The 16,205-nt window shown below is 43.6% G+C and overlaps 1 protein-coding gene, 1 long non-coding RNA gene and 1 other non-coding gene across 3 annotated transcripts; all 3 read right to left on the reverse strand.

Moving 5' to 3' along the window:
• Positions 1 to 4,205, reverse strand: LOC138727970 (uncharacterized). Its single transcript, XR_011338642.1, has 4 exons — positions 3,708 to 4,205; positions 2,191 to 2,385; positions 1,929 to 2,027; positions 1 to 860 (listed from the first exon to the last, which is right to left on the reverse strand). It is a non-coding gene; the product is annotated as an uncharacterized lncRNA (long non-coding RNA).
• On the reverse strand, positions 1,343 to 1,481 carry LOC138728259 (small nucleolar RNA SNORA49). The gene has a single exon (XR_011338689.1). It is a non-coding gene; the product is annotated as a small nucleolar RNA SNORA49 (small nucleolar RNA).
• Positions 4,206 to 8,680: 4,475 nt separating the features above from the next.
• PUS1 (pseudouridine synthase 1) lies at positions 8,681 to 15,326 on the reverse strand. The gene is made up of 6 exons (XM_069870896.1): positions 15,277 to 15,326; positions 14,816 to 15,025; positions 13,234 to 13,371; positions 12,445 to 12,547; positions 11,480 to 12,177; positions 8,681 to 9,123 (listed from the first exon to the last, which is right to left on the reverse strand). The coding sequence occupies exons 2-6, from the start codon at positions 15,014 to 15,016 to the stop codon at positions 9,073 to 9,075; spliced, it is 1,191 nt and encodes a 396-aa protein (XP_069726997.1). The 5' UTR covers positions 15,017 to 15,025; positions 15,277 to 15,326; the 3' UTR covers positions 8,681 to 9,072.
• Between the last annotated feature and the right edge of the window lie 879 nt (positions 15,327 to 16,205).

Consider the following 16,205-nt stretch of genomic DNA (forward strand, 5'->3'; position numbering starts at 1 on the left):
TGGAATTACATTTTCAGGTATTCAATAAGACAATGCATGGTGTCAAAGGTTTTTTAATCATCCTAAAACTGAGTTTAGAAAAGTCAGATTACAGACACTTTTGGCACCTTTTGCTGCAGGAAATGTTGATTTTGTTTGCTTCAAACAATGCTAAAAATCGTGTTAAATTATCACTGGAGCAAACACGGTGTTCTTTCTAGATAATGTTATCTTCTGATTTTTATACAAGCTAGCAATGCAGGATTTTTACTTATTTTAACTGCAATCGTTGCCCCTAGAAAGTTTCATTAAGGAATTGCTCACATTCTCAATGTTGCAGTACCTGAGCTAAGAAGGTGGTTGAACAGTTATCTCCCTGAGCAGCCACTTCTCAAATTAAATGTCTAATACCTTTTTTCAACACCTTCTCTTCTACTGAATTACCACTTATAAGTCTGTAAGACAAATAAACTCATTAAACACTGTTCCCTTGTAAACAGCGACACTTTCTGAAGCTCAGCTGTCTGAAAGGAAGAAGGATGTATGAACAATCCAGTCTTTAAAAGGATCTTACAAGACCAAATTACTTAAATTAAAGGGACAACCTCAACCCAAAATCCTGTTTCCTCTAAAAACATCTTCTTTCTGGTTTTTTATTTTATAGTAAAACTATTTTATAGCGTAAAAGTCACCTGTATATGTAAATATCTCTGCCTCTTGCAATTTTGTCACACCATTCTTTAGCCTTTGTCTCCAGCAAAATCAGTGTCACAGAAAATAACAACATCTGCATCTTTATAGCTGACACCTGTGGAAGGAGCGTAGGAAGAAAGAATAGCACAGAAGAATCGCTTGTCTTGCTTGAAGTTTTTTATGGATTCCTAAAATGAAGAGGCAAGCAACTCAGTTACAAATTCACATTAATAAAGCGTAAATCTCTAAAAAAAAAAAAGTGTTTTTTACAGAATGAGAAGATCAGGAAAATTGATTCCTTATTACTTCCTCAACCTACATGAAGCTTGCAAATGTTTTAAGTTATCTGGCTGCCCACGGTATGGATCTATGGAATTCAAAGTTTGTACACGCTATTAAAACTATTAATTTCTGCTACAGTCACCAGATAAAAATTTAAGGATCTATTATAGTAGTCACATTGTGTCCACGAAGGCACGTCGGACTGGATCATTACATTCTGCGTGTGCTTCATAATTTTTCTTGCCTGTTGACTAAATGGAGTCCCTTCTATTGTGCTGCCTTGTGTTGCTTTAAGGCCAAGTTTTCCTTTCTGTTTTATACTGCATCTGACAGAAAACTTAATGATGCAATTTGAAATACAAAATAAGAAGAACTTAAATATATCTTTAATGTTTGCTCAAATTGTAGGCCCCAGAGGATATCGAGAATCTCACTAGGGAGGGAAATGAGCATAATTTCAGTCTATCCTCAGGCAATGCCAGGGCACTCTACAGAAAACAAAAGCCCCTGGAGTAAGGCTGAGGAAGTGCCAATGTAAAACTGGCAACTAAAGTACTAACAATGTAGATAGCTACAGATAATGAAAGCAAAAGCAGTTAATGAAAACGCTGTTGTGAAATAAAACATCTGTATTTCAAGCACAATTGACTCAAAAATGTAAGACAACTAGTGGCATCTGTCTTGGAAAAATGCTGGATGCCTCACTAAATAGTAATATGACTGATATATTTCATGTATAAGTATTTATTTTGTGCCTCAGCTAAAAAATGCTGGATGCCTCACTAAATAGTAATATGACTGATATATTTCATGTATAAGTATATATTTTGTGCCTCAGCTACATAAACTATTTGCTTAATTAACTAATAAAATTATGCAAATTAATTTTGCAAATGTATTAGACTTCCCTTTAGCATTTTCCCTCCCCCTGTGCCCATCTATTCACTGCTGACTTGAGTAAGAGGTCCTCTTACCAGATAACACCAGCTGCGAGCATCGCTTTCATTAACTCTTAGGCACGTGAGAACATGGAAGTTCAAAAAAAGCTCCAGTATATCAAGCATTGGGATCATCTGCATCAAAATCAACACACGATGTTATTTAGCTCTCAGCTTCTGAAGCAAGACAGCCAGAGCTTCCATCTTGCCTGTTTATGAAATAAGAACTTGAAGGTTCTGCAGGTAGCAGTCAACAATTGGAGAAAGCAAAGAACTAACAGGTGAGGGAGGTTAATACCTGAGTCACGTTGTCCTGGGTGGGGTTCTGGAAACTGCAGGCTGAGGCTGTGCTATCTGCTGCACTGAATGGAAGTAAGGAAGTATCTATTCCTTTTGATTAAACTTCAAGATCATCATTTCAGGGGTAGATGTATAGGAAGGATTCACCACATACAAATTTGGAGTAGCAACAGCTGGCAATACACACAGGTGTCTGCAAAACAACCTAAAACTTGAGAGATTGTTATATTTTTAAGAGCTTGGGCTATTAACTACTTAAAACGAGTAATAAAGCAGATGTCTGCATGGAAGCATAAAGGACCTGGCTAAAGGTAGTTGAAATAAAATCAGCAGATGAAGTTTTATGTCAACATCAAGTAAATGCAAAACCACTCAGGTTAGAACAAGACGAGGAAATTACCGCTATCCATAAAGCTACCCAGATATGCTGACTTACAGCTCCTACTTCTTTTTAAGATTTCACACAACAAATACAAGTCATAGCAAAATAAAGCAGAATTGCTCTATAACTCATAACAATTGCCACAGCACTGTTAAGAATTTTAAAATCTTAGAATGATCTAATTTATACATCAGGGATGCAAACAGATTCTGCATAAAGGAATCTAGCCTGCAGCAGGGATAAAACAAGGCATGTCATTTATCACTTTTATCGTTTTACAGTACTTCACATAAACAGCCTGTTTTGGATGCTAGTAGACAGTCCTCACATTTGTGCAGACTGCAAATGGATTTGTCTATTACCTAGTTTTTCCAAGTTCAAATTCATCAGCCAGAATGCCATTGAGATTCATCTTACACAGCTTCACCAGCCACTTCAGTCCAATCTGCTGATACTCTCTAAGAATCCCGTGTAATAAAGATGGAATATCGCTTTTTACTGCTGGTGTGATTTGAGCACTGCCTTTGGGTAACAATACTTCTGCAGCAACAAAGTCTGCTATGTCTCCCACGCATTTCTTTACAGTAGATGTGAGAAGATTGGGAAGCACCACTTCCTTCTGAAGGTTTTCTTTCTTATTCAGTCTCTTATTTCTGCACAAAATAACAAAAATAGTGGTGCAGCCATATCTGAGATGAATAATTCATTTATAGGTTTGATGCCATTTACAGTCAACCAGAGTTTAAAGATCACAAGAATTCTACAATATAAGAATAATGTCAAATACAGTTTGTCAAACTTGACTACATAAATAAAGGCAAACTGCAGTGGGGGCCAGGTACACACATAATAGTTTAAGAAAATTTGGTCTCCTGCATGGCCCCCGAGGGACACAAAACTAAACCCTGATTCAACAAGAGCTCAGCAGCAAAAAGCCTTCACAGCACATTTATCAAAGCTTTAGTAAGACAAAGACACAAGAAGATAGGGAGCTGTAGAAAGTTTTGAGTCAAATATTTCCTACGGCCAAAATACTAGCTCCTCAGGGATTATTTTGGTAAGCTATTACCACTAGTACCCAAAACAGGGAGAAAAAAGGTTATGCAAAAAAAAAAGTCCTAAGTTCTTATTACCTTTTTTTTGAGGTGTTCTGCGAGTTCAATGCTTTCTTCCTCCTCTCTTCTAACTCGACTTGCAGTTTTAAACCTACCACCCAAAATGGAAAGGGAGGCAGGGGAGCAGAAGGAGATGACAAACACGAATACACTCAGCTTCAAATACAGCTGTGAATTATTCAACGTTCCTTCAACAGCAACCCAGGCAATAGACATGACTACCGCGCAGAGCACTCGAAGAAAAGAGCAGCGTGTCCAAAAATAACCACAAATAGAAGTCCTCCACGTGATAAGTGAGAGCTACCCAATAATAACTCACATTAAAACATAACCATCTGCAGTGAGCCAACTGCACCGACCAGAATTAGATGACATATAAGGCCTGAAAGTATTCACACAGCTATAGCATGAAAGTATATTCACCAAGAGACAATATTCACCACACAGGCTGAGCAAAGCTCAGTTGTCAGGTTCTCGTTGTTATGGTCCTAAAGGTTTTTATTCAGTACATCTTTAGTTTTTGGGTTTTTTTTTTTACATCTTCCTGTTTCATTGTGGACCAGATATGTTCAATTTCTCTGGAAGCAAAAGCAACAACAAGCCTCGGTTGCTTCTTTTTTCATGCACATTTCTTTATGAAGTATCATATCCTCATGATCAGAGAATCACAGAATATTCCGTCGTGATTCTCCCCCCTTATTCTAAATATCCTGCACAAAAAGTTAGAATAATTGATTCTGTTTAATGAAATCTCATTCCAGGATTTCACTACAAGAATAAATCATACTTCCCTAGAGAATCTACCTGATTCCTCTCATTCCTTTCCTTTCTTCAAGGAAAAAATATATGGCATGTCTGCATCATTAATTAAAACTAAGAGACAGATACAGCTATCTCCGGGGCATTCTAAATTGAAATAAAAACAAAGTTTTATTGTAAAGGAAGACGTTCACCCAGCTGTGCTGTACAATGGCTGTGTGAAGCAAATTATTAGTGCTTGGCAAAGTCTTTTGCAAAACCTACTGGAATTATTCTCTCCTTTCTTCCCAGGCTGGAGTAATAAATTCTGTCATCCACAAAGTCTCAATACACAAAGGACAAACTGCCAGGACACAGGGAGAAGTTAGCAAGCTGTTCCTTCTTGCTGCACCTTGTAACTTGCTTACTTGCAAACTTCCATACACAACTGAAATTTACGTTGGAGCATGAATTAATTCAATTCAATGAAAGTTAAAATCCAGCATGAGTATTTAAATACACAATTGTGCAGCTATCAACAATGACATAAATGAGACCTCATCTGGAGTATTCTGGAATCCTCGGCATAAGGAGATTTAGCTGTTAGCAGAGGTCCAGAGGAGGCTACAAAGATGATCCGAGGGCTGCAGTATAAGAGGACAGGCTGGGTGAGTTGGGGTTGTTCAGCGTGGAGAAGAGAGGGCTCCAAAGAGACCTTAGAGTGACCTTCCAGCACCCGAAGGGGCTACAGGAAAGCTGGGGAGGGACTGTTCACAAAGGCTTGCGGTGATAGGATGAGGGGCAATGGGTATAAACTGGAGAGGGGCAGATTTAGACTGGACATAAGGAGGAATTTCTTCATGATGAGAGTGGTGAGGCCCTGGCCCAGGTTGCCCAGGGAAGCTGTGGCTGCCCCATCCCTGGAGGTGTTCAAGGCCAGGTTGGATGGGCCTTGGGCAGCCTGATCCAGTGGGAGGTGTCCCTGCTCATGGTAGGGGTGGAACTGGATCATCTTTAAGGTCCCTTCCAACCCAAACTATTCCATGATTATATGATTCTATGATAATATGTTCTTCACAGAAGTAAAATTTAAAGAGAAATTAGTGATAAAGTGTGAAAAAATAATCTTATCTGGACTTTCTTAACAAGTCAGATGTTATCACTCTGTTTCTGAGGATGCCCTCTTCCCAGTACTCAAGAAAGATTATTTAATAATGCAAAACATACGACAACAGTAATTACAATAGACAAAAAGCAGCCATTCAAAAACGTGTATAATACAATACCCAAATCTGATACCTGTTGTGGCACAGGAACTGGAGCTGGGATCAAAATCACTTGCTTCTTACCACCACCTGCTGGATATGCCTGCTGTAAAAAAGCCAGGTTCCTCCTGTGTGGAGCAGGTAAGGAACTATGTAAACTTCACATGCTTGGTCCGTTCTGCTCTTGGCTTTGCTCCTGGCTAATCTGTTGAGCCACTTGAGGAGCAGGAGGCATTCCACCTGAAGAAAAACTTGTTAAAATGGCAATTTCAGTAATTGAAGTAGTGGAATATCAAAAAGAACGAAAGGAAGTGGCGATGCAGACTGTCACACTTTCTACCATTCCACAATAACTGCATGTGTAAAAGCTACAAGGATGCAACTCAAGCTGAATGCTAGTTTAGAGTGTATTTATCTGCTATTTAACCTGACAATGCAAAGATGTTTTTTAACAACACCCTACGGAAAGATGATAGCCAGGCAACCAGTCTATATCAGGGTATCAGATGACCAAAAGGGAAAAACTTGATGGAACATCAATTACAGAAAACAACAATTAGGCAGTGAGGGGTACAAATTTAAGCCCAATGCACAGAAAATGAGCTGCACAGCGCTCCCTAAGATTTCTAAGATTTTCCTCCAAAGGATTTTTAAATTGTATAATAATGGGTATTAGATCTAATAGTACAATTAGAGAAAATCTCATTAAAGCAGTTATCTTTAATTACAAATGTTAAAGTTCACATTGGATCACGAATACTTTATCAAGATTTATTAATATATGTACTAGATGTACCCAAGTTATTTTAAAGGTTGTGACATTTTTTTAAAACTGTTAACAAAACTAATTATGAGTCTCCATGGGAAGTACTATTTCAGAACTAAAATAAAGCTAACCTTATAAAGTGTCTCATTACCAATAAATCTGTGCATTGGTCTACCACTTCCAAAGCTCTATCCACATTTATCTTTGATTTCACTTCTCCGTTCTCTTTATTTCACTGTGAAATGAGTTTTGTGGTCATAGAGTTGCTTCCTGCCTGATTTTTATAAGTTCACCTCACTCATCTCTGACCTTTTAACTCAATTTTACTGCTTGCATAGTTTATCATTACAGTAGGTTTAGCCAGTTACTTTATTTCTAGCAGACAGAGAGGATTCCTGCAGCACATACCGAATCTTGATGGGGTACATTTTTGCTATGAAAATGACACGGGGAGTTCAGCAGGCCCTTTCGCCTCTTCCCAGCACACGGATTCACGATGATTGACACTGCAGATCATGGAGAGACTAGGAATGGACAGTGCTCTCAGGAGATCAGTGATACAGACAGCGAGATCAAGTGCACCCTCAGCAAGTTTGCAGATGAGACCAAGCTGTGTGGTGCAGTTGCCACACCAGAAAATTGGGATGTCATCCAGAGTGACCTGGACAGGCTGGAGAAGTGGGGTTGTGAGAACCTCCTGAGGTTCAACAGGGCCAAGTGCAAGGTCCTACACCTGGGTCGGGGCAATCCCTGTTTTCAGTACAGGATGGGGGATGAAGTGATTGAGAGCAGCCTGTGGAGAAGGACTTGGGGGTGGTGGTTGATGAGAAGCTCGACATGAGCCGGGAATGTGTGCTCACAGCCCAGAAGGCCAAGCGTGTCCTGGGCTGCATCAAAAGAAGAGTGGCCAGCAGGTCGAGGGGAGTGATTCTGCCCCTCTGTTCCTCTCTTGTGAAACCCCACCTGGAGTCCTATGTCCAGTTCTAGAATCCTCAACAAAAGAAGGAGATGGAACTATTGGAATGGGTGCAGAGGAGGCTACAAGGATGATCTGAGGGCTGGAGCACTTCCCATATGAGGACAGGCTGAGAATGTTGGGGGTGTTCAGTCTGGAGAAGAGAAAGCTCCAAGGAGACGTTATAGATACTTTCCAGAACTTGAAGGGGCTACAAGAAAGTTGGGAGGGACTATTCACAGACTTGTAGTGACAGGATAAGGGGCAAGGGGTATAAACTGGAGAGGAACAGATTTAGACTAGATATAAGGAAGAATTTCTTCACCAGTGAGGCACTGGCCCAGGTTGCCCAGAGGAGCTGTGGCTGCCCCATCCCTGGAGGTGTTCAAGGCCAGGTTGGATGGGCCTTGGGCAGCCTGATCCAGTGGGAGGTGTCCCTGCCCATGGCAGGGGGTGGAACTGGATGATCTCTAAGGTCCCAACCCAAACTATTATATGATTCTGTGATTTACTCTGTAAGTACATTACAGCCATGTATCCATTACTACAAACCCACATGGGGTCTAAACGCCACTTTGAAAGTGTGGTGACATCTGCAGGGCCTCTGGCTAGGCCGTGAGGAAGCTTTAGTGCAAAGATAAAAGTTCTCTGTACACAAAAAGGCGATGCATTTCCAAACCTCCTCTGCCAAGGGTACACCAGGAATGGGCAGCATTGAGTGGAGTGAGCACCTCACCCCAGCTTTCCAGTGAGGAAACTTCCAGTCCATATATCCTGGCAGCTTTCCAGCCAGGAAGGTTCCAGCCCACATCTTTCCACATCTTTCCAATCAGGAACGCTCCAGCCCACATGTCTCCACACCTTTCCAGCCAGGAATGCTCCAGTCCGCATCTCCCTGCACCCTTTCTCTTAAAACACAGCCTTTCCCCTGTCCCGGCCTGGCTCTGCCCTCCTTTGTCCACTGAAATGACTCCTCAAGCAGGAGAAGTGTAGCTGCAATTGGAATTCTCCAGTCTGCCCCAGCACACAGGCAATACTGGGAAGATGACATCTCCCAAAGAAAAGGTTTCATCCCAAAAAAACCTCTCACTGAGTAAGAAGTCACAGCAGTTAGTGTGATAATGAATTCATAACCCACGCCTGTTATTCCACAGGAAAGTCACGGATGACATGGGAAATAAAAGCTTAATGGTGTTTAGAGGTCAGGTTAAGTAAAGGTGAAGAAAATAATAATGAAAAAAAAAAGTTCATGGAGTCATCATTTCATAAAAATAATTAAAAAAGAGTATATTAAAATGTTTTGCCCCATCTTTATGCAGATGATACATATTTAAAATACTATTTTCCAGGTAAACATGTAATAAAAACATTATTCAAAGAGTAATTAAGATATCCTGCATTACAAGATTCTTTTAGACAGCTGCTTTCTCGTTACAGTATTTTCAAGTATACCAGTCAGGCGAATCAGTCAGTGGTACAGAAAGCTTCTTTTACTTTTTCTGCTGTTTTCCCCACCCAGTTTCTCCTGGGCATACAGTTCTTGTTCTGCAAGCACACAAACCCCTGCTTCACTGGATTCTTGGATTCATAAAGGCCACTTTTTTTGTAGACAAAGGGAATTGCAAGCAGTAAGGGTCTCACGTCCAGCCACTTGCTGGCTCAGTCGGAATCATCACCACAACCATCACTGCCTTCCAGATCACTGCTGTTCTGTAAAGTAAAACGGAAAATGGTTTGTCACGATTTCATTTACTTCTAGAGACTGACCTACCTCAAAGACATTGATTTTAAACTTCTCCAAAAGTACAAGACAACAAGTCTAGATCCCAGCTTCACGCCTTAGACCCATCTATTTCAACAAACTTCTGTGATGGTAAATGACACTTCTTGTAGAAAAAGAATCACACATTGGATTACACTCAGCAGAAGGAAAAATTTCTTCTCATTTATAATTACAACCTAGAGTATGTGGAAAACTTAAAAGTGGGATAAGAGCATGACATGCTGATGTTTAACTATAACAAAATAAATGCAGGTGAGACAAGTTAACAAGTTCTTTTCTTCACACAAGTCCCTCAAAAGCTAAGTTTGATACATTGTCTAAAGCCAGATTTGAGAAGTTTGTCTGCATTGCAGAAAATTCATGTCCAGACTATGATAGAGATCTGCAAGGGCTCACTAATTCCTGCTTAAAAATGAAGTCAGTTGTACAAAGTAGTAGTAGGGGAATACTACAAATGTTAGCAACCTATCTATATTGAAACTGAATTCTGACTTCTTAACTGGGAGCCGCTCCTTTGGGAGTAAATCAATAGGGTGTGATAAATTTGGGGCTTTATGTAATTCCTTCGAGCAAGTATTTTGACTGATATGATTGGTATCAAAGGATTTTATAAAGAAAGGCTAACATGGCAATACACGCATAGTTCCTCCTTTTTCCGCCCCCCTCATTACTTGCTGAAAACATATAAACCTCCAAATCCCATGAATTTAACATTGACAGTTTAACATCCTACTACAAACCAAACTCTTGAGTGACTTAGCTGGCACAGCAGGCACAGCTTGCTGAAGTACAGCCAGCAAAACCTCAAAGGAGCCTGTTATATCACCCCTTATTTATTCTTCTCCAGACAGCCTGCGCTGACTATGACACCAAAACTGTACTCAGTTGAGTTTATCTAAAGCAAGCAGCCCTGCCTCCTGCCAGCAATACATCAGTGATTTTGAACCCGTCAGCACTAAGTCCTGTCACCATTATCATCAAGACCCCTGAGCCAGGTACAGACTCTTTGCACCACACGGTCTCTTTGGGTCCCATTTAACCAAATTAATGTGCCGTTCGTCACAGCCTCCTGTCACAAATGTCCTCATACAGCACTGCGCTTCAGAAAAACAATTACTGCAAGTACAGAAATAACCCTGAGAAAATTCTGATGTCTCGTTTGTACTGTTGAATGAGGCTGTAAATTTTACTTTACAGGTTGAAAAGCTTTCTCATACAAATGGCAGAGACAGGATTAAACCTAATCTTCTTCAGAGTAGGATCATTATCTACACACACAAAAAAATCTAATTTTAAGGACTCCATTAAGTGAGAAAAGTTTTTCTCTTCCAGGTTGCACTGCACAGAAGTTTTAGCCCTGCCCATCATTCATCCTTCAAGGATGTGCCAGCTCTTTGACCAAGGAAATGTGAGTTATGTACAGAACTGCAAGGTATCATCAGGTCACCAAGACCAACCCACACTCAATCAGGGCTTGCTTCAAAGTCAGATCAGGTTGATCAGCAGCTCGTCCACTCCAGGACTTCTGTATTTTAAGTCACTCCAGTGGTGGTCAATTTAAAGAAATACTTTGTGAGTTTGATTCAAGATTCCTCACATGGTTTCTAACCGAATTCTGGTGCACCCCAAACACCTTTCAACTCTTTTCTGGTGAGGAAAACAAAATTTCTTTAAGTTGAAGTTTTCATTTTGCTAAAAATGTATTTGACACCTTTGTTTTATTACAATTTACAGCAGTTCCTTTTATCAGAAATCAGACTCCGCAATATCCCATTTTACTCAGGAGGAGTGGTTATGATAACTCATTTTGAGTTTCTAACAGATTTACTTGAAAACCTGGTCCTAATTTTCCCCCTTACCCCAAATCTGTAGTGCTGAACAGGGCACTACACAAAGAATTACCCAAAAATCAAAGAATACAAAAAGCCAGCAGGTATTTAAAGTGAACTTGTCAACTGGAAAACTAGTCTCTTAAGCAGCTTCACAATAGCAAGGCTGGTAATGTGTCCACCATTTCTGTTGCCAGTTTCTGCTTCTGCAAACTGGCCTGAGCGTTAAAGCATTCCTTCCTCCCTCCCTCAATGGCCCCATGCAAAACCCTGCAAAAATAACAGTCTGTAAAGTTCATCCCATTCCTGTCAAGTGCATAAAAACAGACAAGAAAACACACATTTCGTACTCCAGATGACTGCCATCTTCCATGGAAAACAAAAACATTACTACCGGAAGAGCCACTTCAACTTGACGGTTTCTATTTGATAAAACAATAGCTTTAATTATTACCTTTGAATTTTTGCTGTTAGCTTGCATCTCAGCAGCAGAAGAGTTGAAGTCATGAATGGAGAGGGTGTTTAGCCAGTTTGCCATGGATTTCTCCTCCCTTTCGGTGTTAATAATGGTAGGATAGATATACTGCTCTTTGAAAACAGCAATCTTCTCCTCCTCCTCTGTCCACTCCAGGGGCTCGTGCAGCCCATCATTCCCAAAACGTCTATTGTATTTTTCAAAGTGTACCCTTTCCAAGACCAGCCCAAGTCCTGGGGCTTTGGGAACATCTACTTTCTCCTCTCCCCAGCTGCGCTCTATGATAGACTCGGAGGCATAACCTTTCACAATAGCTATCACCAGCCCAATCATCTTCCTTATCTGGTGCATCATGAAACTCTGCCCTTTCACTTTGATCACTGCAAACTCCACGTTTTCCCTCACAAATGGCTCTCCACAGTACATCTCCATGATGTACCGCTTGGCACTGGGGTCCTTGGGTCCCTTCTGGGATGTGAAGTTGTGGAAATTGTGTGTCCCTTTATAGCACGCGAGCAGCTTATTGACTTTTTCAAGGGTCTCTCTGTCCAGTCGATAAACCTCTTCTTGCACATCATGGTCTTTATGGGCAAAGGCAAATGTTGGCAGCATGTAAGAGTAGGTTCTGGCATCACATTTGTTCTTGGAGTTGAATCCCCCAGTGACTCTCTTCAGACCTTATTTTAAAAGCAACATTAAGATTTTTTTAATTAACAGGTTACAACCCGATTGTGGTCTCACTGCTACCAACAAGAATAATTTTAAAATAAAGAAAAATCATAAAATAGATTTGTTTTTTAGGACCCTAATTTCTAACAAAAACATACAGATTTATGTTAAAACAAAATCACTTATGAGTAAAATTATATCAGTAAGGAAGAGACGTTCTGCAGGAGAAAGCTCCTCTTTGAAAAGATATTCTCTGCCCGGTCCAGTATCCTTACCCAGAATTCTGATGTGAGAAGGAAGATGGTTATTGATCTTTTCTAAGATGTCATCTATTAGCCTGACCTTTAGTGACACAATCTGTCCAGCTGCCGACACACCCTATAAGAACCAGAAAATACAGGATTACGTACCTTAAGCTCTTACAGAATGGATATATCTGAAGAACCAGTCTATTCCTTTTTCTCTCTGGTCATTTCAGGCTAAAGTGAGGCAAAGGCAAGGCCACAGGGAGAAATCCAAGCCAGAGCATTCCTGAACATGTGCTGGTGCTTTACAGCCATCGAGCACCTTAACGATATTAGAGAGCAGAACACTGTGCTCCCTTCCATGATGTCTCAACGTATCTGACTCATCTTAAGTAAAGCACCAACTGAAAGTAAATTACTTATGTATAAGATAAGAATAGCCACGAACTCCAGTTCAGATTTAAAAACAATTGAGATGCAGCTGAACTTTCAAGCACCGTATAAGCCAGGCTGCAACAACAGTGAGGAGCAGCAGCAGCAGGAGGCTGGGAGGCTGAAGCAGAGGAATGCGACAGAAACAGAAAGTTTAGGTATGAAGCAGCAGCTTTACAAACACCATCTAATCGATATCCTGTGCTTTCTAAATATTTGCTTGTACTGAAGTTTTGTAGTGGATGAAAGGAGATGTTTCAAGCAACATGCCCTGCAAAGAGTGTTTACTATTGGACCTCACTCCAGATAACACTTTACCAGTCAATCCCCATAGCGCTGGCAAGAGAACACCACAGTTTACCTGAACACTGGCCCTAACCAGCATACCTTATCTGTTCGAGCGCACCGCTGAAAAGACATTTTCTTCATATCTTCCCCATGGTTTTCTGGGATGCAGCCTGACTGAACAAGGGCAGATACTAAGTCATCTTCAATTGTCTTGAACTGTGACGATCCCACATTTCTCTAAAAAGAGGATGTATAGTAAAAATAAAAAAGCAAATAAACAATTGGACAACTGAAGAATTTTGTTACTCACACATTGCCGTGTAATTCTTTAAAAGTCCTCCCTGCACAGCTCTAAAAGCACCGCTATTCTCTTACCAACTATACTCTACCACAGTGTGTTAATAAAACATGAACATTCTGATTTACCTTTTACTGTTACAGCAACTAAAGGATCACTTCTATTTTCTCTGTGCACTATTTCTGCAATGGAGTTTTTTGATGATTCATTCAACAGCATGAAACAGCATCTGTCAAACACCAGTGCCTGCTGCTCCTAATCCAGCCTCCACAAACTCTGCTTCCAGCAGTTAGACTGGGTTATTTTGCTCAGCTCACCTGCTCTGTGGTATAGTGCAGGCTGTGTTTTTTTTTCCTGTGATTTCTGCACTCAATTCACAGGTGAACCAGAACAGAAATGCACAACTCCACTGTGTGTCAGGCTGCAGAGCACACTCCTTTGGCACATATCATTCTATTATGAGAGCGGTAAAGCTGACAGGCACTTACACGAATGTGCCTGAAAGCACAAGGTTTACTGCCATTGAACAAATCTACTTTGTGGCATAAGCATAAGACTCTCTTCCCTGTCTGTGTGCAATCTTATCAGTTATTCTGTGAAGCTGTTAAAGTACACCTCAAGAGCATGTATGGAGCTTGCAGTAGCTTAGATGAGCAGCAGATGGAGCAAAATCATTCTCCTCCTGCCAGTACTGCAGGCCATAAGATCCTCCCTGCAAGGGCAGGTCCAGTACTGGGCAGTGCTCAACTGCTGGTGCTGTAATAGAGCAGCCTCCCTTTTTGTCCACACGCACACACACAAATCCTGCATCAGTTTTCCTGTTTCTAAACTGCTACAAGCCACCCCATAAGAGTGCATCACAAAAAGGAGAATTTAAAATGCCTTCAAGTACAGATAATCTATTAAAAGCACAAGACATAGCAACCTGGATGCAAATTTGTCTCGTTCAAACAGGCAACTCAGTTCCCTGGAATCTGCTCGAAGCGAGACAACCCAAGGTCTAACCTAAAAGAAACTCAGCCCGGCTGCTCTGAAGCGTAAAGCTTCACCGGGGAGCTGGAACCTCGGTCAGGAGGGGGCCCCGAGATGGCACTTCAGGCTTTGACAGAACTGCAGTGCCCACGCATTCAGTCTCCCTAAACGCCTTGCTTGCAGGGCAGCCTTTGAAATATCCGCTGATGCTCTGCGCTAAAGGCAGATTGACAAAAATCACCAAATACCAGAGATATACCACTGGCTTTTTTTCCTCAAACTCCCATCAAGCATCTTCCAGCACCGTCCCAGCTGCTAACGCTGCAACCGCTCCTTCCACAGTCCCTAAGACGACAGCGATAAACCCAGCAGGCTCGGAGAGACCGGGAGCAGCGCTGCCACACCACACACCTGCATCCCGTGGTAGCCCTTCCCGGAATACGCCATCAACAACACGATCTTCCTTTTGGGCGACTTCTTATTCTGCTCCTCCGCGTCGTCCTCGCCCGCGTCGCTCTTGAATCTTTTATTCGGGTGCCCGTTTTCCTCCCCGCTTCCAGCCGCCTCGCCGTGGCCGTTCAGCTGCCGCGCCGCTCCCGACAGCTCCGCCATGGCGAGATCCTGCAAGGGACACGGCAGCAGGCGGGGCTCAGCGCCGGGCCGAGGCCGCGGGGCCCCCCGCGGGAGAGGGGAAGCCGGGCCCGCGGCGCAGGGCCCGCCGCACGCCGCGCTGCCCGGGCCGCGGAGGCCGCGGCTCAGAGCCCTCAGCCCCCAGCGCAGCCGCAGCATCGTCCGCGAGCGGCGGGAGGGGGAAAGACACAGAGAAACCCGGCCCCGGCCCGGCCGCCGCCGCCGCCGCCACCACCACTTACGCGGGCGCAGCCGAGCGACGCCACCGCGCGGCGCCCGCACCACGTGATGCGCTACGGCGGCCGCGGGGGGACACGGGGCGGTGGGGGGCGAGGTGAGGGGCGGGGCTAGGAGGGGCGGGGCTAGGAGGAGGGCTGGGAGGGGGCGGGGCTATAAAGGGCGGAGCGGCGGGGGCTGCGCGGGGCTGAGGGGCGGGGCTGGGGCGGGCGGCCGAGGGGCGTGGTTTAGGATAAAGGGGCGGGGCTTATGACAGAAAGTGCGGGTTGGGGTGGGGCTTGCGTAGGTGGGAGCGTGGGGGCGGGGCTTGGCGCGGAGGGCGGGGCTTTTGGAAGGGGCGGGGCTTGTGGCGGGGCGGGGCTTGTTGGGAGTGGGCGGGGCTTGGCGCTCAAAGGCGGGTTGGGGCGGGGCTTGGGTAGAGGGTGGAGCTTTGGACTGGGGTTGTGTGGGAGGGCGGGGCTTGATCAGAGCACGGGGTTTGGGGGCGGGGCTTGTGTGGGAGGGCGGGGCTTGTGCTGAGGGGCGGGGCTTGATCAGAGGTTTCGTTGTGGCTCGGGCGTTGTCAGTGAGGTGTGAGGCGCCCTCAGGCACTGGCGCTGCCTGCCCGGGCCCCAGCGCTGCCGCCACAGCCCTTCCTCACAGCTCCTGCCCCAGTGGCTTAGTTTTCCCGCCAGGTTTTCAGGAATTTGTGTGCTCATGTGTTAGGATCATAGAAACACAGAGTCGTGGAATGAGTTGGGGTGGAAGGGTCCTCAAAGCCCACCCAGTTCCAGCCCCCCTGCCACGGGCAGGGACACCTCCCACTGGATCAGGCTGCCCAAGGCCCATCCAACCTGGCCTTGAACCCCTCCAGGGATGGGGCAGCCACAGCTTCCCTGGGCAACCTGGGCCAGGGCCTCCCCACCCTCATGGTGAAGAAATTCCTCCTTATGTC

The sequence above is a fragment of the Phaenicophaeus curvirostris genome, chromosome 17, assembly GCF_032191515.1.
Source record: "Phaenicophaeus curvirostris isolate KB17595 chromosome 17, BPBGC_Pcur_1.0, whole genome shotgun sequence".
Taxonomy (NCBI): Eukaryota; Metazoa; Chordata; class Aves; order Cuculiformes; family Cuculidae; genus Phaenicophaeus; species Phaenicophaeus curvirostris.